General features: G+C 52.8%; 1 protein-coding gene across 1 annotated transcript; it reads right to left on the bottom strand.

Moving 5' to 3' along the window:
• Positions 1–23,568, bottom strand: mtmr10 (myotubularin related protein 10). The gene is made up of 16 exons (XM_049031068.1): positions 22,992–23,568; positions 22,568–22,625; positions 15,238–15,374; positions 14,231–14,303; positions 13,004–13,146; positions 6,484–6,577; positions 5,820–5,967; positions 4,529–4,616; positions 4,333–4,421; positions 3,563–3,693; positions 3,376–3,445; positions 3,084–3,154; positions 2,827–2,999; positions 2,544–2,714; positions 2,264–2,446; positions 1–2,150 (listed from the first exon to the last, which is right to left on the bottom strand). Exons 1-16 carry the CDS (start codon positions 23,043–23,045, stop codon positions 1,524–1,526), a joined length of 2,310 nt encoding a protein of 769 aa, XP_048887025.1. The 5' UTR covers positions 23,046–23,568; the 3' UTR covers positions 1–1,523.
• Between the last annotated feature and the right edge of the window lie 1,679 nt (positions 23,569–25,247).

Genomic DNA, 25,247 nt, shown 5'->3' with positions numbered 1-25,247 from the left:
TGAGATTCTGCAGAGTACTTTTATTGAGTGCTGTTTTTGATATCTTAAATATCATCCATAGTCAGCCCTCTGTAACCCTGGAGCACGCCTACGACACTCAGAAACAACCTACCCCTCGCCGAGAGGGGCCCTGAGCAGACCGCACGCTGAGGGCCCGGGGCCCATGCAGCCCGACTGGTAGAGCGTGAGTCGGTGTGACTCCGGGGCCCACAGACGAAGGCATAAACACAGGGTGCAGCAACAGGATTATCACTGCTTAACAGGATTATTTCCGTCTTGCATTTAAAAGAGCTAAACAGAACCGTACATTTCAATAGAGCTTGTGGGTGCAGCAGCAGCAGCAGTATTGGTCAGCGCAGCTCTCAGTACGCATCCACTGATGCGAAGTCCTGAAAAATGCGACGTGCCCATAGAAGTTATTTTGCAAAGGCCATTAAATGGTGTGTGGTGAGCCCAGATCCCCCCCCCCCCCTTTCCAAAAGGCACAGTGGCTGTCGATGTTCCCATTTGAACCACATTGCATAATTGAATAAATATCAGTGCTGCATCCCTGTATCAAACTGCGGGCAGAGCCTCTGACTCGGCCGGCATGCGCTAGCAGCGAGGGCTGAAATTAAGCAGATGTTATTGTACCTTAACTATAAGTTATCAGCTTAAAAATTAATGTACCACTAATATAATTACTTGTAAGTATTTAAAATCCAAACGAAATATGTACATTAGCAGAAAAAAAAACCATCATTCAAATTCATATGACACACCAACACGCATACCACGGGAAAATTAAATATTTGGTTTGTTGTGGCGGAATCCCAGCAGTTCACACTGGGGCGGCAAATGCAGCTGAGCAGTGAATGTTTTCGTCGTCTGCTGCCGTGACACTGGCAGGCGGGGCAGCTGCACTCGCACCCCCGCGATGAGCGGCAGAGCACACAGTCAGGGATTTGCGCATCCCGCACGGGACTAAAACAACAGGAGCACATTCCCTACCGTCCCCCACCTCAGCCTCGTCACCGGGCAGCCAAGGGCCCCACCCTGATAAAGACCAAGGTCACCCGTTTCGGGGTGTACGCCCTTCACCAGAGTGAGGCAAACATTTAGGAGTTACGGCCACATACACCCGACTGGGCGCAGCTGGGGTAACACCTTACCAGAAGGTGGCAGCCTTAAACCATTCCTCCGGGACACGCACACAAAAGGATCAGAACATGCGACCAACCAGAGGGAGGAAAAATCTGTTAAGGGTCCTCCCTCCATTTCTCCCAGAAAATGTATGTTGTTTTATGTCACTTTCCTACTTAAAGTTACACATCATCCTCATGAAAAGCAAGTTTAACCATAAGAGGCAGTCAGGCACAATGGAGTCACCCTGGTATAACTAGACCAATGGAGGAAAAGGATGCTGGACTCTAGCCATGATGGCTGCAGGGTCTGGCTCACAGCGCGTCCTGCTTGCTGCAGGCACACCAATCAGATCTTCCACCATGGAGGTCGGGGGCTGCAATGAGCCCTGGTCCAGTGTTTCAGAGAGTCTCGTTGGCCAGGTTCTCACTGGAGACCCAGATCTTAGCTCCGCTGAGGAACTTGCTGAAGGGGGTTCCCAGAATGTTGCGCCGGCAGAGGTTACCGACGGGAGAGAAGGGGAACGAGGAGGTGAGGTAATCAGGGGTCGAGGGTAGGTCGTCAGGGGTGCCGGCCTTAAAGTACATCCGGCTGCTTTCGTGGTCGGGGGTAGCCGGGGTGGAGGCGGGGGTGGAGGCGGGGGTGGAGGCCGGCGTAGAGGCCCGATGCTGCCGCAGCTGGTTCTGCAGGGTCTCGATCTCGTCGGCCAGCAGCGACAGCCGGTGAAAAGCCGTGACGGAGCCGCCACGCGAGATCTGGGCCTCCGGGACCCAGCGCAGAAAGTAGAGCCTCCAAAGCTGGAGATGAGAGGGCAGAAGCTGGGGCAGCAGGAGGCCCTGCAGGTCCACGGGCCGCGAGAGCCACTCGCGGGAGAAGCTCTCTGCCGGGCTCTCTGGGACTTCGCGCGGCGGCCAGAATTCCGGTTTCAGCCGCAGTGCCAGGGAGTTTCGCCGCGTGAGCGTATCCAGCTCGACCATCGACCCGTTGGGCAAAGATGGCGGGCCCCTCAGGGAGGCACTGTGGCTCTTCTGCAGGAAGCAGAAGGCACCACACATGAGGTTAATACCAAGAGCAAAATACCTCTGGAGGTCAAGCCTCCCTGCTACAATGTCACACTCCAAGGGTGAGGTGGTACACCTACCTTGGTCCGCCTGAAGGTCTTCACTGTGCCATTATGCACAAAGGTGACACTCTTGCCCACGTAGAGAGGACTGTTAAACAGGGTCTGATCCTTTACGGAGAACTGATGTCCCCAGTCCCACACGCAGGGGAAGCGCAGAGCCTTGTCCTGCCCGAGCTCGATGCTTTCACTCTGCGCAAAGTCCTGGAGAGTGGGTTGGGGAGAGACAGGGCCGAGTAAAAACCTTTAAACGGTCAACAGCCCAAGGTGGTCCCAAGGTGGGAGGGGGGGGCACACTCACCCTGCTGCGCTCGGCACACTGTCGGGGACAGTTGAAGAGGAAGGTGCTGAAGACGGGGATCCACATGCTGTCGCTGAGCACGGTCAGGTAGGTCTCTGTGAAATCAAAGGCGGCGGGATACTGGTTCATCAGCTGCCACACGCAGTCCAGGAAGAGCAGGAACAGGGGGCACTGAGAGGGAAGGAGGGAAGGAACAAGACAAGGATCAGACTCAAGGCGGACGTGACAACAAAGCAGAGCAGCCCCTAGACCCCATTGCTGCTGGGTTTCTCTGCAATTTTACCTCTTCCCCATCATTCTTCTTCAAGTGGTTGCACCTGTCCAGGAAGCGATGGCCAGCCATCACCCACTCCTTCTGCACCAGGCTCTGGAAGCCCCCCAGGCTGCGGTAATGGGGGTCCAGCATGAGCTGCACCAGAGAGGAGACCACGCAGGCGAGGTCACGGTCCTCCTCCTCTGTGAGGGCAGGGGTGGGTAGAAAGGTTTCAGGCGCGCTCAGAGCGAGGGGCCCCCAGACAGACCCAGACGTGCTAGAGTTACCTTGCAGCATGACCGAACACAGCTGTCCCTCCAGCATGTAGACTACCTCTACGGAGAGTTTCAAAAAGGCCCTGGAAATAGAAGAAAGGGCAGTGCTGAAGACGGACACGGCTCTCCGGAGTTCAGCGTCAGACGGGGACAAAGCCTACGGCTCCGCGCTGATGTGGCTGATGTGTCCTGAACATGCGCCAGAGAGCCACGCAGCCACCAAACAGACGCGTCCGCCTGCCGCTGGCACGACTGCGGACGGATCCCACCTGCGAGCCAGGTGGGCGGGATCATCAGCACATACCTGACATACTCGAGCCACTTCGAGCTTTCCAGGGACGACAGCCACCTCTCCTCGTTCTCCTCAAAGGGCTCTGTGCGCAGATAGGAAGGAACATCAGTGGAGGCGGCCAGAGAACAGAGAAACCGGGGAGTAATCAGGCGGACAGCAGTGCAGGGTGCCTCACGGGGCAGCACTACCCCGCCCTCACCAATGACGCAGATCTGCCGCAGCCGGACGAAGGCAGCCTGGATCTCCTGGATGTTCGGCAGGCTTCTGTCCAGGTCGGACTTGAGAACGTCGTTGCACTTGGGATGGCTCTTGGTGATGGCGCTACAGATCCTGACAGCAGGAGACAGCGAGAGTGATAGCAGCTGCTAACGACACCTGCCAGTTTACTCCTTACTGATCAGATTCCTTGGATTTCAGTCTTAGTTTTTGGATCCGGCATTTTATATATAAGCTCTGCCAGCCAGCTCACTGGATGGAGACAGCAGACTGCCTTTCAGCAAATATCCCACAATAAAAGGCAGGCCTGCCTTTCAGCAAATATCCCACAATAAAAGGCAGGCCTGCCTTTCAGCAAATATCCCACAATAAAAGGCAGGCCTGCCTTTCAGCAAATATCCCACAATAAAAGGCAGGCCTGCCTTTCAGCAAACATCCCACGAAAATGGCCTTTTATGGCGAAACTATTTTCAAGCAGAATGTATCGCGTTTCATTTCCATATAGGAAACCCGTTTATTGTGATTGGATCAGTCATCATATTCAGAGGACCTTCATCCAACCTACAGAGACTATTGGAAAAACGTTTCACTAGTGAGGTTAACAGACATCTCTAAAAGTGTGTGTGTCCTGTGATGGACGGGCTCCCATGCAGACTTTAGCCTTGTGCCATGAGCTGCCTGGGACTGCCTGCCAGTAACCCAGGCCAGGACAAGAAGTTGAAAGATAGATGGAAAGAAGTGAAGAGCCCTCACCTCCGGTCAACGTTCCTCTGCTGAAGAGGGTCCCTAATGCCGGCCATTCGGACCAGAGCACTCCCATTGCTGTGATTCCAGCACCACATCTGGGGGAACAGAGACGGAACCCAATGCAAGCAAACAGAGGAGCAACCCCACAGGCACCAAACGCGACCCAAAGGCACCATCGGCCCGAAGTGCGTTCCACACTCACTGGGATGCGCTTGCCTGCAAAGGAGACGGAGAACTGCTTCAGATCTTGGTCCGCCAACGACGCCGGTACCACGAAAAACTCGGGAAGGCTGCAGGTGGGCAGGAGAAGCGGGAACGTCGTCACGCTGCGCAGGAGCTCAGGAAAGGGAACCTCCCCAGGTTCACACAAGTTGCAGATTTGTATGGTTGGATGGGGATTAACTGAACTTCAACATTTCCCACACCACAGTACTGTATTTTACATTATATACATTATATATCCTTTTATTTTATTTCTATTTACTTGAGAGAATATTTATTTTGATACACTTAACTAAATTTTAATTCTTTTAGTGGGTTGCAGGAGCGGCTTTTCATTTAAGAAATTCACGCTTAGTTCAGTAAACCACTGTTTAATAAAGGAAAAAAGAAGCAATTTATGTTTGGTTTCGTTTACCCCCCCTGCTGTACCGAAAACATAACGAACCGTGACTTCAAAACCAAAGTACGTACCACACACACACACACAAACACAGATATACACACACACACACACACACACACACACACACACACACACACACACACACACACACACACACACACACACACACACATATATATATACACACACACACCCTCAAAGGGTCACAATCACTTGACACCACACATGCTTAACAGACTAATTACACAGAGTTCCTCTCTGTCCATAACCCACGAGACCATCTGGCTCTCAGTAAGCTGGACTCCATCTTCCGTCCACGTGAGCATTTCCCCATCTGCCGCTCATCAGGCGTGACACGTTGCTGCTCCCGACCGACTGCTTTGATAAGGAGACTCACCAGAGCCCGACACAGCGCATGAAAAGCAGACCGAGCGGCCGGAGCACGACGGACATACAAGGCCACTGATTCTAAGCCTACGGTAGGTGTGCTGGAGGAGCCTCGGTGTGACATCCCTGATCTAGTGTTAATCGCTGTCACTGCCATCCACCTTGTAGGAGGCCCTAATTCTAATCATTTCAAATAAACGATGAAACGAAAACAGTTAGGACCAAGTATTAATATGTATTATAAAATATATCCAGAGAAAAACAGTTTCCCATTTTCTGCACTAGTGGAGCATTTCGAAGAAACAGTTTCCCACTTAATGTCCTTCACGCATTGTGTCAAAGCCATATTTTTTTCCCGAGGGAGACCTCGCTTAACGTGGCGCAGTCTGCGTCATTCTGTGATGTGTGATTATGTGAACACCCCCTCCCCACCCCCACGCCCAGCCCCAGCCCGGATGTCAGGCTTACACTTCCCACCCACCTGGGAGAGACTGCGTAACCTTCGTTGACAGAGCACACTCTCCAGCCAGAGGCTCCAGTGCGTTTGATCTCGCGGTCCCAGTCAGAGGAGCGGTCAAACAGGGCGGTCTGTAAGCTGCCTCCGGGGTCCAGACCATTGGCCCGGTCACCTGAGGGTTTCAGACGGGTGGATTTGCTGATGACTCCGCACTTCACGGCTCAGCTTAGGCACATTCGTTTCAGTTAAACTCCAAGGCATTTAAATGTGACGGTTTAAATTTGCAAACCAAACTGAATAAAATGTCTCCAAAGTAACTGCTGACCCGTTTACTACAAATGCAACAAGCTTATGAGATGCTGTGCTCCAGCAAGTTGAGGCCCGACACTGTCAAGAAAAAAGGGTAAAAGTTGTACCTTTGCGTGTCACTGGGGCTGTTCCCTTAAGGGTCCGTCAGTTGTACCTTTAGCTGTAGGTAATTGTACTTTTTATGGTACAGAAATTGATGCAGAATATTCAAAGGGAACGCTTACCTACAGCTATAGGGCACTACTGGCAGACCCTTGAGGGTACAGTCCCAGTGACAAGCAAAGGTACTCATTTTTACCCTTTTACTGAGAGAGTATGATAGACGAGAGCCACAGCCGTACAGGGAGTTGAATGGCAGCAGGACGCAGGCAGCTGGTACCTGAGGAGCTGTGGAAGCACTTGCCGGTATACTCGAAGCCGAAGAGCAGCTGGGGGTCGGCGGGCTGGGAGTAGTGAGCGATGGCCAGGCACACCTGCAGAGAGACAGGACTCAGGTCAGGTGCCATCGGCCTCTCCATATAAATAAGCGAGACCAGAAACGCCGCGATCCATCATAAGCAACGGAAATGTGGCCAGGCAGCACGGGCAGAGCTGCGACGTAATGAGGAGGATACAGTAAGCACTGTGAGAAGAGGAACTGGGCGCAGAGAGCCCTAACCAAAGCCTCACACCGAGGCGCAGTGCCGCGCCACCTTAAGCAGAAAGCGTCACACCGAGGCGCAGTGCAGCGCCACCTTAAGCAGGCCTGGCCAAAGACCAGCCACAAATCACCAGCGAGGTATTCCCCGCCATGTATCTGCCGGGACCATCTTCCTCTGAGACACTCTGTCACCTTGGATACACTCCACACAGTCTGCTGGGGGGGGGGGGGGGGGGCGCTGCATTATGATGCAAAAATGATAATATTTATTATACAGAACAGCTGCTACAGTAAAAAAAAAAAAAAAAACGTCTTCATCCACATGCAACCTCTGCAGACCAGAGTGAGCACTCAGCTTCAGAAAGAGAGCTTCAGTGCTGTGCCTCTCCCAGCTTCATCACCACCAAATAGAAAAGGCATGACTTGTTTTGCTGATGGCCTTTTCCTACACAGCCAATCGTTGTGTTTGACATCTTGGAAACAGACACTTAATTGAGATCACAAGACCTGCAGCTTTCAGACATCCGCAGTCAGAGAACTCGATGTCAGGGACGGGGGTGTGGAGGCCGCCTGAAAGCACCCGCCCCTCCTCCCCCCTCCCCACCATTCGCTGGCAAGTGGGACAGGTGGGTGCGAATCTCCCGGGGTTAGAGTGTGGGTGGAAAAGGAAGCAGAAGTGAAGTACACGCATCCTTCTGCAAGGCGGATGCAGAAAGGCAGTCCAGCTTTTAACCGTGCAGAGTGGGAGGTGAACCACATGCGGTTATAAAAACTACCAGCCCAAAATAACACATGGGCGGCGTCCGGGCTGCTTTCCAACGGCCACAGCCCCCCCCCCACCATCCTGGCTACACTGAGCACCTACCTGTGTCACACAGAGGGGACGACTGGGGGTCTGGGGCTGCCGATGGTTCTCTCGCCTGACTTTGGTGCCCTCGGGCCGCTAACAGCCATCCGCAGGCACCATGTCCAAAAAAATGTGGCGGTTCAATTTCTGCGCGTTGTAAAGCGGCCCCGGTCCCCGCGCGTTATAAAGCGGCCCCCGGTCCCCGCGCGTTATAAAGCGGCCCCGGTCCCCGCGCGTTATAAAGCGGCCCCCGGTCCCCGCGCGTTGTAAAGCGGCCCCCGGTCCCCGCGCGTTGTAAAGCGGCCCCCGGTCCCCGCGCGTTGTAAAGCGGCCCCCGGTCCCCGCGCGTTGTAAAGCGGCCCCCGGTCCCCGCGCGTTGTAAAGCGGCCCCGGTCCCCGCGCGTTGTAAAGCGGCCCCGGTCCCCGCGCGTTGTAAAGCGGCCCCGGTCCCCGCGCGTTGTAAAGCGGCCCCGGTCCCCGCGCGTTGTAAAGCGGCCCCGGTCCCCGCGCGTTGTAAAGCGGCCCCGGTCCCCGCGCGTTGTAAAGCGGCCCCGGTCCCCGCGCGTTGTAAAGCGGCCCCGGTCCCCGCGCGTTGTAAAGCGGCCCCGGTCCCCGCGCGTTGTAAAGCGGCCCCGGTCCCCGCGCGTTGTAAAGCGGCCCCGGTCCCCGCGCGTTGTAAAGCGGCCCCGGTCCCCGCGCGTTGTAAAGCGGCCCCGGTCCCCGCGCGTTGTAAAGCGGCCCCCGGTCCCCGCGCGTTGTAAAGCGGCCCCCGGTCCCCGCGCGTTGTAAAGCGGCCCCGGTCCCCGCGCGTTATAAAGCGGCCCCGGTCCCCGCGCGTTGTAAAGCGGCCCCGGTCCCCGCGCGTTGTAAAGCGGCCCCGGTCCCCGCGCGTTGTAAAGCGGCCCCGGTCCCCGCGCGTTGTAAAGCGGCCCCGGTCCCCGCGCGTTGTAAAGCGGCCCCGGTCCCCGCGCGTTGTAAAGCGGCCCCGGTCCCCGCGCGTTGTAAAGCGGCCCCGGTCCCCGCGCGTTGTAAAGCGGCCCCGGTCCCCGCGCGTTGTAAAGCGGCCCCGGTCCCCGCGCGTTGTAAAGCGGCCCCGGTCCCCGCGCGTTGTAAAGCGGCCCCGGTCCCCGCGCGTTGTAAAGCGGCCCCGGTCCCCGCGCGTTGTAAAGCGGCCCCCGGTCCCCGCGCGTTGTAAAGCGGCCCCGGTCCCCGCGCGTTATAAAGCGGCCCCCGGTCCCCGCGCGTTATAAAGCGGCCCCGGTCCCCGCGCGTTGTAAAGCGGCCCCGGTCCCCGCGCGTTGTAAAGCGGCCCCCGGTCCCCGCGCGTTGTAAAGCGGCCCCGGTCCCCGCGCGTTGTAAAGCGGCCCCGGTCCCCGCGCGTTGTAAAGCGGCCCCGGTCCCCGCGCGTTGTAAAGCGGCCCCGGTCCCCGCGCGTTGTAAAGCGGCCCCGGTCCCCGCGCGTTGTAAAGCGGCCCCGGTCCCCGCGCGTTGTAAAGCGGCCCCGGTCCCCGCGCGTTGTAAAGCGGCCCCGGTCCCCGCGCGTTGTAAAGCGGCCCCGGTCCCCGCGCGTTGTAAAGCGGCCCCGGTCCCCGCGCGTTGTAAAGCGGCCCCGGTCCCCGCGCGTTGTAAAGCGGCCCCGGTCCCCGCGCGTTGTAAAGCGGCCCCGGTCCCCCGCGCGTTGTAAAGCGGCCCCGGTCCCCGCGCGTTGTAAAGCGGCCCCCGGTCCCCGCGCGTTGTAAAGCGGCCCCGGTCCCCGCGCGTTGTAAAGCGGCCCCGGTCCCCGCGCGTTGTAAAGCGGCCCCGGTCCCCGCGCGTTGTAAAGCGGGCCCCGGTCCCCGCGCGTTATAAAGCGGCCCCGGTCCCCGCGCGTTGTAAAGCGGCCCCGGTCCCCGCGCGTTGTAAAGCGGCCCCGGTCCCCGCGCGTTGTAAAGCGGCCCCCGGTCCCCGCGCGTTATAAAGCGGCCCCCCGGTCCCCGCGCGTTATAAAGCGGCCCCCGGTCCCCGCGCGTTGTAAAGCGGCCCCGGTCCCCGCGCGTTGTAAAGCGGCCCCGGTCCCCCGCGCGTTGTAAAGCGGCCCCGGTCCCCGCGCGTTGTAAAGCGGCCCCGGTCCCCGCGCGTTGTAAAGCGGCCCCGGTCCCCGCGCGTTGTAAAGCGGCCCCCGGTCCCCGCGCGTTGTAAAGCGGCCCCGGTCCCCGCGCGTTGTAAAGCGGCCCCGGTCCCCGCGCGTTGTAAAGCGGCCCCGGTCCCCGCGCGTTATAAAGCGGCCCCCGGTCCCCGCGCGTTATAAAGCGGCCCCCGGTCCCCGCGCGTTATAAAGCGGCCCCCGGTCCCCGCGCGTTATAAAGCGGCCCCCGGTCCCCGCGCGTTATAAAGCGGCCCCCGGTCCCCGCGCGTTATAAAGCGGCCCCCGGTCCCCGCGCGTTATAAAGCGGCCCCCGGTCCCCGCGCGTTATAAAGCGGCCCCCGGTCCCCGCGCGTTATAAAGCGGCCCCCGGTCCCCGCGCGTTATAAAGCGGCCCCCGGTCCCCGCGCGTTATAAAGCGGCCCCCGGTCCCCGCGCGTTGTAAAGCGGCCCCCGGTCCCCGCGCGTTGTAAAGCGGCCCCGGTCCCCGCGCGTTATAAAGCGGCCCCGGTCCCCGCGCGTTATAAAGCGGCCCCGGTCCCCGCGCGTTGTAAAGCGGCCCCGGTCCCCGCGCGTTGTAAAGCGGCCCCGGTCCCCGCGCGTTGTAAAGCGGCCCCGGTCCCCGCGCGTTGTAAAGCGGCCCCGGTCCCCGCGCGTTGTAAAGCGGCCCCGGTCCCCGCGCGTTGTAAAGCGGCCCCGGTCCCCGCGCGTTGTAAAGCGGCCCCGGTCCCCGCGCGTTGTAAAGCGGCCCCGGTCCCCGCGCGTTGTAAAGCGGCCCCGGTCCCCGCGCGTTGTAAAGCGGCCCCGGTCCCCGCGCGTTGTAAAGCGGCCCCGGTCCCCGCGCGTTGTAAAGCGGCCCCGGTCCCCGCGCGTTATAAAGCGGCCCCCGGTCCCCGCGCGTTGTAAAGCGGCCCCGGTCCCCGCGCGTTGTAAAGCGGCCCCGGTCCCCGCGCGTTGTAAAGCGGCCCCCGGTCCCCGCGCGTTGTAAAGCGGCCCCGGTCCCCGCGCGTTGTAAAGCGGCCCCGGTCCCCGCGCGTTGTAAAGCGGCCCCGGTCCCCGCGCGTTGTAAAGCGGCCCCGGTCCCCGCGCGTTGTAAAGCGGCCCCGGTCCCCGCGCGTTGTAAAGCGGCCCCCGGTCCCCGCGCGTTGTAAAGCGGCCCCGGTCCCCGCGCGTTATAAAGCGATCGCTGGAGATCCAGCATGATGCGTCTCCCAGGTCCAGTTTCAGGCAGTGGCCTCATGAATATTCACGGTCAGGAGTCCGCTGCTGAATGGCCGACTCCCAGTACGTGACTGGTGTGAGAAGCTCACTTCATAAGTTGACATTCGGACCCCTGCCTCCCTGGCTTGGGGTGGGGGACATGGCTCAGTAGAGTCCCTAGGAGATCAGCATGCAGAGGACACCATGCTACCAAGAGCACAGGCTCCACAGTTCACATAGAACTGAGATTAGAGCTGAACTTCAGAAAAAACTCCCAGGCTGAGGGCGCGCGCGTGCTGAAAGGGGGTGGGGGGTGGCGCTGAAAGAGCCCTTTTGTTTGCCCAGCCGGCAATGTCCCCCCTTCCCGGGTCACTCTGGGCTAAGAAACGTTCACAGGAGCCGGACACCCCAGCAAGCAGTAGACTTTGGCACGCCCCCCTCACAAAGGTTCATCCCAAGGCCCTCTGGATTGATGCTGCTCCCAGAGTCATCGAAACAAACACTTAAGTTGAACAATATCTATGACTGCAAGGAGAGGAAGAAAAAAATAGCTAAAACTTGTTGAAGCAGGACTGTCATTCTCCCAGAACTTCCTGTAGGAGGATGAGTCATCATCACAAAGCAAGTCCTTCACGATACAGGCTACAGCTTCCCCTTAGCCACCATGGCTGTTTTCCTGAAATTGTAGCAAACGCAATGTTCTTGCCACTCAAATATGGCAGGATTTACAAGACTGACACCAAACAGGGGTAAATCTGGGGGGGTTATTATTAAAATGTGATGGTCTCAGCTGTCAGCACGAGATTCTGACCATTCATCTGCCAAGTGATTTTCCTCTATAACTGCATTTATCATTGGCTAATCTGCTGAATCAGGGTTACCCTAAGCAACGGCTTTCAACACTGCCAGAGAAACAAAGGCGTATTTATTTGCAGGAAATCTAATCTTGCTCTAGGTTAACTTTTAGGGACAAAAAGAAAACGGAGAAAAATCCTGAAATACCAGGCACACAGACTGATAGACGTGAGGTAGAAGGTTCTGATATGAATGAATAAAAAAAAAAACATCAAACATCAACGAACAACCAGTGAATTTATAGAGTGACACAGCAGGAGATGCACAGGCAGGCTGGCTGATAGGAGGATGACCGTCCGGCTGCAGATAAGGCATGCTGGTCTCTCTGGGCCCCCCTCCCTGACAGACACGCATTTCAGCCTGTCTCACACAGAAGGAAGCTAAAACCAACTCTTTTCTGAGCACCTGACACCCCAGATGGGACGGAAGATAAAGCGAAGGCCTTTCAGCCGGCGGACTCTCAGGCCCCCTCACTGAGCTGTGGAGAAGCGTGACCACAGACAGCCGCCCTTCTGGAGAGCCCTGCAGAGATAGCAGCGCGTCCTGGGGCTCAGCGAAGCACACCCACAAAGATAAGAGGAGTCTTACATACACACAGACATACCTGACATGTATATATAGCATGAAATGCACAAGGGCCAAACCAGCTTGGTGCTGCTACCTGACAGAGGCAATATTCAGCTCTGACACTACAGGGAAGGCAGCACGGCCGCTGTGTGGTGACCAAAAATAAACGGGGAAAACAGGCAGACGTAAAAAGATGACTTCGTAATTGTATTATTCCGGAGATTCTGGAGGGATGCTGTGCGGGAATCAACCAGATTAAAAGCGTGAAAGCAAACTGCTGCAAAACCACAAATTAATAATACTATGTTAATATTAGATGTAAATCCTCTTATGCGTAAATCCACCATCACATCAAATTAACACAAAATTTTTGCAGGGTAAACTTGAGTGACAACTACGGTCTTGTAACCCCCCCCCCCATCCACTCACACACTCACTCATACACACACTCACACAGACAGACACACGTCTAATGCTAACTATGACAGCCTTACCCCCCACCCAGCCCTAACCTTTTGGCTACTTTTTTTTCCTTATTTTATTCCTTCACAGATCATTATATAATTGAGATTGTGGGGACCTGAAAAATGCTAAAAAGTAGCACGTTTTACCACATTGTGGACACACACAGACACACACCTAGTCCTAGCCTGCACTTCGGGGCGTACCTTCTTGGTGCTGTCTGGCCCGGCCTCGTCAAAGCGGAACCTGACGATGCGGAAGTCCTTGCAGTAAACCATAAGCTCGGTGGGACTGAACTTGAGCTTCTGGTTTGAGCCCAGAACCTTCTGCTTGCCCTTCGCTTCGTTCGCTGGGAAGACAGGGGGGAAAGAAACTCAATGGTCACAGCGTTATTTACACAGCGTGATAGTTAAGTTGTTATATATGGGGGCGGGCATGTGCAACATCAGTTTTTTCTAGTTCCACATCAGTGGATGAACAGTTTCACATCCCTGCGTCCAGGTCATGACCTTCAGAGCAATTCATTAACACCAAGCTTGACGGTGAATTCTGAACATCTCATATGCTCACACCACACAAATGTTGAACTTTTTATTTTTAAACAAAACTTCTAAACTCTCAGTAATGATGGTTGTTCCTGCACTCCCCCCCCCCCCCCCGCCCCCCCACCTCAGATTTGTCCTTAACAATTCAGGACTCCACTTCTCATGTGGGCTCGGCATAAACCCTGAAACACGCCACCTCCGCACACCTGGGTGCCGCCTTTAGGCGGGTGAGACCCTGCGGACTCGCACCTCAGCCCCGCCGATCTGCGGCGCCTTTCTCAGGAAGCACGTGCGTTACCTCGGCAGAGCAGGGTGCCAGGTGACCGGCGAGCAACATGGACAGCAGCAATCTGGCTTCCACTGATGGTCTTACCGCAGCCGAGTGTGTGTGTGCGTGTCTGTGTGTGTTAGCATGGCGGAAGCTTGTGCATTAATGAATAGGTATCCCTGTCAGGCCAGGGTACCAGGGTAAGAGGGCAGCCTCACCATGGGTAATGTTGCACCAAGGTTGGGACACGCACGCGCGCGTTATACCTCCTGCTCCATTTCCAACCCGGAAGCACTGGTGTCTGACCACTTAAAAACAGAATCTCTGCATCTCTTACAATGACTCTGAGCCAGAACAGCTGACAGGTTACCATACGCGACAGATATGAGCACCAGTGCTGGGGGGCGCCATTCCACACCTCTCCCTACCAGCGTGCTCATCGCTGGCAAAGAACCACCCCGGTACACACAGGATCATGTTACCCCATTTCCAACTCCGTCTCTACTGACTTCTGGTCAGCATGACCGCGACTGGCTCTTCGGCATGTGACCGGGGACAAGGTGTCATGACCGCGCAGCCCACGTGCAGCGACCCCGCGGGGAGCTGGCCAGCCCACTTACCGGTGACTACCTGCTCCACTCCTGCCAGGGGGATGTCGTGCTCTCCCAAAAGCCGGTTCGTATACTGGAATTTCTGGAGAGGAAGCAGATCATGGACGCACCATGTAAACAAGCTCTGTGTCGTGTGAATCAGCTCACGTAACATATGCAGAAGGATGGCACAGCATAGGATAACCCCTACGATTAGTGAGCGCGACCTTTAAATATCTCCCAAGTTCTTCATAGAGCGATTGATACAAGTCATTAATCTGACGTTAGTAAAACTGCCCGGTGTGAGCATCTAAAACTAGATTCAAGTTGAACATTTGCTCCTCTTCTAAAAAAGCTCGTGACTCGCTGGGACCAGCGTCTGTGGCTGGGTGGGGGTCTGCAGCAAAACGACATGATTAAAAAGCAGAGCTGAAGACATTTCTAGTTTCATTTCAGTAAAATGCAATTGCATTTGTGATGGCGGATGTCAAATGGGAGAGGGAGGAAGGACCAATGCGGAAATTCTGCATCTCAAAAGAAAAAAAGTAACGTTTCAGACAATAAAAAAAAAAAACCTCCAGTATCAAAGGTAACAAATTCCTGCTTGAAAATCAGACATGAACAGACAGAGTCAGCCAATCCAGGCCTGGAATGATTAACCATAGCGGGAGGTTGGGGCACCGTGCAGATCAGGCACATGAGCTAGGCTACACTCACAGCTCCGTACCGTGCGGCTTATCCGGGCAGACAGCTCAGTGCACGAGGCGGCTCTCAATCATCACGGAAAACGGAGACGAGCGACACGGAACTAGTGAGCGACGGCGGAAACCGACAGCATGGATAAACAAGCTTAAAATGAGAGCTGAATGGTGAACCACAGACCGCTGGCGATCTGCCTTCACTTCAGCTTCTTGTGTATTTTAATACATGTATATTAATATACAGGGGCTATACATGCACACATCAAGTACCGGTCATTTGTCAGCAGAATATTTCCCCCTCCATGCTCGCAGCGGGGCCGCTGGGCTCAGGCCTACCTGCCGAGGAAGACTACCGTGGGTCACGAAGGAGATCTTGAAGTTGGTGCAGATCAGCTTCCCCCACAGGTCGTCCGGGCTGCTGTCGGGGCCGATGCATTTCCTCACGAAGTTCACCTCGGTCACCACGATCTCACCTGCAGACAGCCAGGGGGTGCCAGGTTTGTGGGAGGGATTCGGACAGCGGGCTGGCCTTCAGCATATCACCAGGCCCGCACGATAACGGCAACTTCTTCCAATCAGATATTGTTCAACTTCTCTTCCTCGACGCATCTTTCCATTCAGACTTGAACTATATTAGGGATGAACTTTAAATCACAGAATGCTGATAGAAAGAGAGTCAGTCAGGCTGCCTCACTTCATCACTATGGCTGCAACCAGCTCGCTTGGGGCGTCGCGGACTCACCGCACCTTAAGACAGTCACATCTGTACAAGCCCGTTATCTGTGAGCAAAAGCAACACGGCCATGAAGAGGGGAGGCCAGACCCAGGGCGGCATACCAGGCCAAAGAAGCATTTAGTGGAACAGTCTGGACTGAAGGCGAAAGAACACAGGACTACTAACTTCATATTTTATAATCATGAAAGCGCTACGGAGGAAACACTGCTACTAAAGGGGAAATGTGGCAGTTAGGGTGACACACAGAGAAGCAATGCTGAATATCACTAACAAGACTAAACTCCGGTATGCATGACATGAGGAAGTGTTTGTCCCACAGCATGCTGCTGTTTCAGCCGACTGATCTGAAGGGAGGGGGAGCTGTGAACCCAGGGGCAAACTGACTGACTCTTCACACATTTTGTTTGCCTCAGAACTACACAGGAATCAATGCCTGCGAGAGATTAATGACACTGCTTTCAGAACCTGCAATACCCACCCTTTGGAATCTGAAGTGCAGCTGTTTTGGCTTTCAGGAAACTACTTTTAAGCATGAAACACACAAATAAAAAAAAATGATTTACATGGAATGCATTTATCATACATTAAAGGGAAACAAGCAGGTTCTGTAGACAAAGTGTCATGCGAGTTGCTTTAGGCACTCCCCAACAAGGAATTAGAAATGCCTTCCGGCGAAAAGCAGGTGCTTCCTCCTTGCACACCAGCGTAACTCACACTCCAGTCTCCCCGGTAAGTCACTACAGGGAAGGGTAAGCTGATGCCTACGGCTGACGGGTCGGAGGGAAACGACAGGCGGGTGCAGCTCCCCCGCGAACGCGGTCACAGGCGGGAGCCGACGGTCTGAGCAGTGGCCGCCCGCGCCCCAGGCCGCCACACAGGCACTGCGCACTGTCACACCTTAAAACATTCAGAGAGTAAATGACCAATACATGCACCTGTATACGGCTTTGTCAGGAGGAACTGTACCAACGGATCGAAGGCTGCCCATGCAATCACGCCCCGACTGCGGCCGCATGGCCCCCGTTCGTCAGCATCCAGGGGCCATTTCAAATGCTAAATTCCAAATTCACAGCCACCATATATCCAGCAAAAATGCTCCCTGGAAACCAGAAGTGCGAGTTTCACACGGAGTCAGGGGAACTGCATGCGAGGGCTGTCAGAGCCGTTAGCAGAGGGTGGTGGCGGGACCTTAAATGGATAAATCCCTCCACCTTTCAGTGAGATTGTGCTGCATCTGCACGCTGAGGGACAGCGGTGGGGGGGGCACTGATCAGAAAGTGTCTTTCAGGGGGAAATGCAACCAACTCTTGTGATTCCAGAATAAATAAAGCAAGCAAGCGGCAAACTTACAAGAAACTGACTCATCCCACACGAGTTGATCTCCGAAATGCTTCTCTGGGCCAACGCAGCTGTTATGGATTTATGCATCCGACGAATGTGTGCAAAGACAAGGTACACGAGCCGCTCCAGTTTCTGGGATTTGAACTGGCACTTCCCTGGTCATAACCTGACGCTTTCAGGCACTGTGCTACCTTCTCCCATTGGACGAAAGGGGAGTAGGCCCTCTGTTACCTTCCAGTAGATGTCAGGTGGGAATGCAGATTGGCCAGTTGGAGTACTATGTGTCTGTGTGTGTGTGTGTGTGTGTGTGTGTGTGTGTGTGTGTGTGTGTGTGTGTGGGGGGGGGGAGGGTTAAGACAGTAAGTGCTTTCAGTTACTAGGAAGTCTTGCTAAAAAATTAAGCATTGTTTTAGGAATAACAGTTGTCTCTGCAGAAACTGCTGTGTCCTGAAGTTGCATCAGGGGTAGATGATGTCACAACTTTAGGGGTATAAAATAATAATAAAAGAATAATAAAATAACACCCTGTGCTTGAAGTGGACAGTTTGGTCAGCATTCTTAGTATAACATATAACCATGCTTATCAATGGCTTTAAAGGCCCCACAAAGTGCCGCCGGTACCCAGAGAACTAAAGGCTTAGACTGCGGCCGTCCACAACTCCCCCGCTCAAGGCAGGACCCACTGCCCACATGCCGAAGCTTCAGCTCCTGCCTCATGCCACTAACGGACTGCGGGAGCAGCCTGTGCACGGCGACGATCAGAGCTTCATGGCCAACATGTGAAGTGCACATCCTACATCCACGCACTCGGCACAGAAGAGCAGAATAAAACGGCTGCCTGCTCATTTCGCGTGCAGAGAGGGGGCCGTATAAACAGCCACATGCCGGTTACGGGAAAACCGCGACTTAGAACCACTTGGAATGGCTCAAAGGTCACATGGTGCAGGAACACGCCTCCGGGGAGGGGAGGGGGGCTGTAATCAGTTCTGAAAATGCAAGCATCCAAGGTCTAAGAGTTTGAGCACTAATTAACAAAGCGAGTCCAATCTGAATGTTGAGACACATTCCGAAAGCCGTCACCAGCAAACAAAACACCTGAAAATACCAGGGGGGCTCTGAGTGCTGTACAGCTACTGGGCCTGCACACCCACCCCAATGTGATCATATCCTCTTACATACATGTAGTATTTCTGCATGAAATACGGAGAGGTGAGGAATTAGTTGACCTTGTCATTAACCGTCATGGTCCATTTGTATTCCAGGGCGTTTGATTCATCCTGTTTTTACCATTTAAAGCCAAAGCACCTCAGACACCACAGTCACTCTGCAAGGTCAATGCCCTAAGACTTCAGCACAAGCCCAGCACTCCTCATTCATTAAGAACAAGCCGTCTTGCCAGGGTAGGGACACCTGCTCTGCTGGAGAACAGGTAAGTCTGGGATGACGCGTCTAATACGCCACACGCTTCAAAGACGACAAACGCAGCAATCTCCATTGTCCCCGACGGACCTGCAAGCAGATTAGCACAAAGCAAGCAGTTGGCCTGGAGCAAGTCAAAGGTTAAACACAGACCCAGCAGGGAAAGAATTCGGCTACGGGTAGGACAGGACACTGCACGAGAGGGGGGAAGGAGAGGTGCAGGACAGGGCACTGCAAAGGAGGGGGGAAGGAGAGGTGCAGGACAGGGCACTGCAAAGGAGGGGGGAAAGAGAGGTGCAGGACAGGGCACTGCAAAGGAGGGGGGAAGGAGAGGTGCAGGACAGGACACTGCACGAGAGGGGGGAAGGAGAGGTGCAGGACAGGGCACTGCAAAGGAGGGGGGAAGGAGAGGTGCAGGACAGGGCACTGCAAAGGAGGGGGGAAGGAGAGGTGCAGGACAGGGCACTGCAAAGGAGGGGGGAAGGAGAGGTGCAGGACAGGGCACTGCAAAGGAGGGGGGAAGGAGAGGTGCAGGACAGGGCACTGCAAAGGAGGGGGGAAGGAGAGGTGCAGGACAGGGCACTGCAAAGGAGGGGGGAAGGAGAGGTGCAGGACAGGACACTGCAAAGGAGGGGGGAAGGAGAGGTGCAGGACAGGACACTGCCGCAAAAATTCATTAGCCACCAGCCCTGCTGTGCGAGGAGACCCAAATGATTATATGGACTAAAAAAAATATCTAAAAATCAAGGGCATAACTACCAATCACAATGCCAGGAATCCAGCCTCAACACCGCCTTATAAACAAATGTCATTACTGTCATAACAGCAGGGCAGCAGCCTGTGAGAAGATCACACATTCATCCGTACCCCCTCGAGCAGAATTGATCACAGCAGACAGTTTAACTACGGCTTCACATGCCCCACGGCAAACCACAGCACCGCTCTCGGGCAGGAAGCGGCTACGCGGCAGCCTGTACAGGAAGCGACGCTTCATGCGTGCAGAGGGCTGGCTAAGGTCTCCAGCTGCAGATCAATCTCACCGCTGAGCATGTAGGTGAACCGCCTGCAAAAACAGAAAGATGCAAAAAGCTTCCTCATTCCCATACTGTGAACATGCCGAAAGAGAAGCTGCAAAGCGGCTCCTCTGACTTATTTTGAGGCTACAGCAAACAGGGAGACGAGCATAGAAGGGAAAAGGTTTACAGGATTACAGGGACTGAAAAAGGAAAACAGAAAGGAGGAAGAGGAACTGGGGGAAAGATGGACGGAAGAAAATAAACAGAAAGACAATAGAGAGGAGGAAACTAGAAAGGGAGGCAGATTAGCGTGAAGCAAAAACAAAGAATAGATTGACAAATTGGTGAGGGACTTGAAAATGGACTCGGAGGACAAAAAGTCAGCATAGCCTCTGTCCAGATGAATCAGTCTCTCTCACACACACAGGCACACACACACACATCTATGCATACAGATTCGTACGACTTGTTTTTGAGAGACCTGGCTGAACAGCACAGGGGCCCTAAAGGGGGAATGGTGGCATTCAGGCCTTCCAAGTGGCATGGGACAGACCAGGGAAGGCCGTGACGTCACAACCTGGAATGAGCACGGCATTCACATTCTGGCGGAAAGCTGGAAATGCAGCTCTGGGGGATCCTTTGAAAGAGGAACAGCGGGACAGGAGGGAGAGGGAAAGTGATAACTGTATAACGCAGGCCCCCCCACCTCACAGGGGGGCTGCACAGCCAGTCATTTTAAAAGCTCCATTCACACCACTGTGCAATCTCAGCCTTAAATGATAACAATTCTGCTGTGTTTGCACTGGCAGGGAGATATGAGGCATCAAACAAAGTGCTGCCGCTTTCGAAATAATCCGTATGGACACACGACAGGACTGCATTACACGACAGGACTGCATTACACGACAGGACTGCATTACACGACAGGACTGCATTACACGACAGGACTGCATTACACGACAGGACTGCATTACACGACAGGACTGCATTACACGACAGGACTGCATTACACCACGTATCTCGAAGGGGAGGCAGACAAACAGGTGTCATAACAGAAAGCAGACAAGGCTTATGTTTCGTATTTCCTGACATTTGTTGGTTAAAACCAGGAGTGCGCCCTTTGGGTTCTGCAAAGATGATGTGAACATTCGAAAAGCGATCATATTGTGGTGCACTGATGTGGAGATTTTAACCAAGATATATATCTGACCGATACGGATAACAGGGCAATCTGCCAGGCGAGGTGAGGGGGGGTGAAACTTGCTGAGCTTGAACTCTGGTTCTCCCCAAATGGAGCTTTAAACTGCAAGTGTGACTTGGAAGCATGAGACCCGGAAATACCCAAAAAAAATAAAAAAAAGCTTATTGAATGACCTGATCCAACAACAACGACACAGCTAAACAAGCCACACCCAGGCACAACAAATGGTAAATGGACTGCATTTATACAGCGCTTTTCTACTCCTACGAACACTCAAAGCGCTTTACAATTCATGCCTCACACTCACCCATCCACACACATTCATACACCGGTGGCGGCTGCCAAGACGCCAACCTGCTCACCGGGAGCAATTTGGGGTTTAGGGTCTTGCTCAAAGACACTTCGATGAGGTCAGGAGGAACCGGGGCTTGAACCTGCAACCCTCCGGTTGCCGAACGATGGCACTACCTCCTGCGCCACCATCTTCCCCATAAAACCCAACACACAGAACTCAGGATAAAAGCGTGTCAGCAAAACTTGTTTTCTTTTGTGCTCGTTTGAGAAAATGGAAGGTGCTGCTGTTCTAGAGACAGGGAAGATCCAGCTAATGTCAGTAATGGAAAACTTGGCCGTCAAGTTAGACGAAGAAAAAAATTTATAATTTTTCCTTCTGCGGGATCTTTTCAGGAACAAAACTGAGGCACGAATACAACATCCGTGCAGTGACAGATAACAACCACCCCAAAAAAAATTGTAAACCATTCCCTTTTCATAATCAGTTTAAAACACCTATCACTTAACTATGGCATCGAGTGATTAAAAAAAAAAGAGAGGTCATGTGGGAAGAGCAGATTTATAATGACTAATATAATAACATACAAGAGGTTAACAGCTGTAATCCAATGTACAAAAATTCAGAAACAGATTTCGTTAATTCAATTAAAAGTAATACATTTGAAAATTTTATGTTGAAAGATCAAAGGGCATTTAGTCAATTTAATCATTTTATATGGAATCCAAGAGGCAGTGAATGCAATACAAAAATCATGCTTCTGAGGAGAATTTTAAAACTGTTTATCCAATTCATAACTGCACAGGGCTGGTGCATTTTCAGTTTTGCCAAAACAGCCTGAGGCAAAAATAAAGGTTTACTCTCCGTCTTGCTCACACAGCCACCGGAACATTTGATCACCGCAGTGACAATCTGGTCAATCTAAAGAGGCACTCAACACTCGACTAGCATCTCATAACAACATCATCCTCACCCTTTCCCCCCTCAATATAAACACATCTGTAGGACTTCATGCGATAAGATTATATAATACACCTTGGTTTTTGTAAAATGCAATCTGATAAGCTCTGAACTACAGTGCATGAATACAGACCTTGTGGTGTTAGTAACCAAGCAGGGAACTGAGCGTTGCCCACTCGTCATGCACAGGCTGCACCCAAAATCACAACTTTAGCCTAGACACAGCACAGGTCCGTGTGGCCAGGAGGACAATAAAGAAATCTGCTTACGAACCTGAGAAAGTTCATTTAGCAATAACCTGTTCATTTCAATTCAATACAGTAATACAGTGCACATCAAGGCTCCATTACCGATACAGTGCAGGGAACCCGATGCGCAATTTATAAGCTAAACTTTAACGCATCTCAAAATGTTCTTATGATTTTCCAGCGTCATAATGCCTGCGACTATCGAGGCAAACCTGATGCAAAGCCTGCACGTGTGTGCAATATTCTGAGACAGAATACGACCCCTAAAAGCACTCTGGAGAGTATATCATTAAAAAAAAACCCGAAACTATTATTTCGTGCGTCACATCATAACCGGCTACAAACTAAAATAGCGCGGAAGGGCGAGACAGCAGTAATATTCCCAATATTGTCGATGACATGAGTCATCGAGCCCAAGTGCCAGCCGGTTACCGACAGCCCATCTCGGCTTACCGGGCAGCAACTTCGCCTCCAAGTTCTTCATGCCCTGGATAGGATTCTTCCCTTCGGTCTGCTCGAAACCAGAAAGCACACAGCAGTTCGGTTACAGGCTGCAAACAAGCCGCGCTACTTACTTAAGTTACACAGTAACACGCACCGTGGCTTAAAAAAGATAAAAACATTTATAAGCACTTTTTTGCGTAGTACAATAAACCAGCACATCATTCCTTATACAGTTGAAAAACATCATATTTCAGTCATTTGCGCATCCGTCAAGTTTATTAGCGGACAAATCGCATTTATTTAGCATTAGAACCAAGCAAGTATCCACCTAGTAAACTTTGGTAAAATATAGTGACCCCAAGTCCCCGGACAGAACACACGGTCAGAAGCTAGATGCGCGTATACGACGGCCGGCATGATTAAAACCCCATACCGGCAGAGGCAGGTACGACTTGAACGTCGGTTTCCCGGGTCTGACGGGGAACATGTCGCCGGTTCGCCTCCCCGGGGTTTAAAAGCTACACGAAGCCGCCTCCCACCTCAGATGCGTCGGCAGCCCTCGGACACCCCGCCGCCAGCTGCTGCTGCTGCTGCTGCTTTCGGGAGCTCAGACAGCGGGCTCAGCGTGGCGGCCGCCTTCCCCATTCGGACAGGACGCAGGCGCTCGGAGACTGACGGAGTCAGCGCCGCGGAGGCGGAGCCAAGGGCGCAGGGCTCCGGGCAGCACGGCGACCGCCAAATCCCGCAGGCAGGCTGCCCATCAATGGTGGCTTTTTTTCCCTGATAAACTTTAAATGCCAGCAGCTGGTCAGGACGGCCGCGGGGATGAGACGCTGCCTGGGCTGGGAAAGCTACCGCGCCGACTGAGTTGTCTTTTGTTTTTAATGGTTTCCGACGGGAGATGGAGAGCGCAGCCCTCCTAACGACCGAACTTGACGGGGCCGCGGGGCGAGTCGCGCCGGTGAGTGAAAACGCAGTTTTTTTTTTGCCACAGCACCGTGTCAGGCCGGTCCCGTAGCTACGGAGCCTCTTCGGGGACAAACAGCACAACGCAATTCAAGTTTGCTCTGCAAAGTTACGCTTTGAAACCTGTTCCCACAAAAAAGACTAATCGTTTGCTTATGTTTATTTTACTGAAATTTATTGTCAGATTATTTGGTCAGTATTGTACATGATTCATGTGTATTTCAAAATGTAATAAAAATAACTATTATTGTCTGATATCATCGTGACACCTAGTGGCGAATGGGTCTTTTTTCCAAGACACGAAGCACCTGATCCCAGCATACCAGCACGAAACAGAAAAAAGATCGTATCTTATTGATTTGTTATGCAAGAACGTAAACAACTTGGTTATGACCGATGTTTAGATACATAAAAAAACAATTAAAATCTCAAAGAACTATACTTTTAATTACACCATCCTAGTACAATTGGGCTTGGCTACCCATGATGTACTTTGCAAGAAAAGCCTGTTCTTACTATTAAAAATGTAAACAAAAGACAATAATAACATTTTTTTTTGTCATCCTTGCTTTATTGTTAACATAATTTTTGAGATTCAGAGTAACAAAAGTTAAACACACCTAATATATTTACAGTGAGTCCTTCTAATCGCTGTTGTGCAAAAACATGAAGAATGGCAATGGAAATGTAAAGTTAGTCATAACTCATTTGCAGTGCGGAATCATCCCAGTCCAATTCAGCCGATGGCCTTTGCATCACCTTTTTTTGTTTTTTTCTGAAGTTTGGCAAGTGAATTGCACAGACTGTACCTTCCTTGTTATTATTTTTAATTCCCTTTGAGATATAGTACATTTTCCACACTACAGGTAGCAGATTTAGAGTATTTTCTTATGAGCTGAAAACGGGCATATCCATCTGACGCCGTTTGCTGGTTTCTTTCTTCAAGGTCAAAGCTTAGCTTGTGAACTGAATTTTGAAAAGTGAAAAACTTGGAGTAACAAATCAATTTTTATAATGAAATATATATGCATGTATTAACCTGCCCTGCGATGGGCTGGCCCCCCGTCCTGGGTTGTTCCCTGCCTCGTGCCCATTGCTTCTGGGATCGGCTTCGTACCCCCCGCAACCATTAGGATAAGCGGTTTGGAAAATAGATGGATGGATGGATGTATTAATCTGCTTGTGTAGGAAACATTGACCTGTTACTGGTTCCCTTTCATGAAATAAGCAACCAAAAGTGTACAAGTTTTTATTAAAAATCTTATTTTTGAGCCCCAGCAAAGGTGTGTGGGGGAAGGGATAAATTTTTTGACTTAATTGGGAAGGAAGTAAGGGAGACCGGGGATGGTTGTAACATTTTTAACATATTTGCCTGTACCTCGGAGCAAAATTTAACACAATTTATTTGCATGTGCCTTTTGTTAAACCGCACAGGTTTAACTCTGATATGGAGTGAAATGTTACAATTTACCTCATAGCCAGGAATTGTTGTAACACAGTCCTGGGTTAAATGTAGCATTATAAATTTCTGTGTATGTATGCATATGTGTACAATGTATGTTAATCACAATTAAATTCAAAGATCGTAATAAGACCAAACAAAATGTGCAACAATGCACCAATTTTAATAACTGAATAATAGTGGGCATGTCTGCATGCGTGTGATGTTAGTCACCATCAGAATCACAGTGCTGACAAGTGTATTGAACTCTTCCTAGTCTAC

The sequence above is a fragment of the Brienomyrus brachyistius genome, chromosome 11, assembly GCF_023856365.1.
Source record: "Brienomyrus brachyistius isolate T26 chromosome 11, BBRACH_0.4, whole genome shotgun sequence".
NCBI lineage: Eukaryota > Metazoa > Chordata > Actinopteri > Osteoglossiformes > Mormyridae > Brienomyrus > Brienomyrus brachyistius.
Note: the sequence above shows the minus strand (reverse complement) of the source record. Positions and strands in the feature narration are given on the sequence as shown.

Coding starts and splice junctions, on each gene's coding strand:
- mtmr10 (XM_049031068.1), bottom strand. CDS start 23,045: ATGTTCCCCGTCAGACCCGGGAAACCGACGTTCAAGTCGTACCTGCCT. Junction 22,626..22,991: donor AGTCGTACCTGCCTCTGCCG/GTATGGGGTTTT, acceptor GGTTTCGAGCAG/ACCGAAGGGAAGAATCCTAT. Junction 2,447..2,543: donor AGTGTGCCGAGCGCAGCAGG/GTGAGTGTGCCC, acceptor CCCACTCTCCAG/GACTTTGCGCAGAGTGAAAG.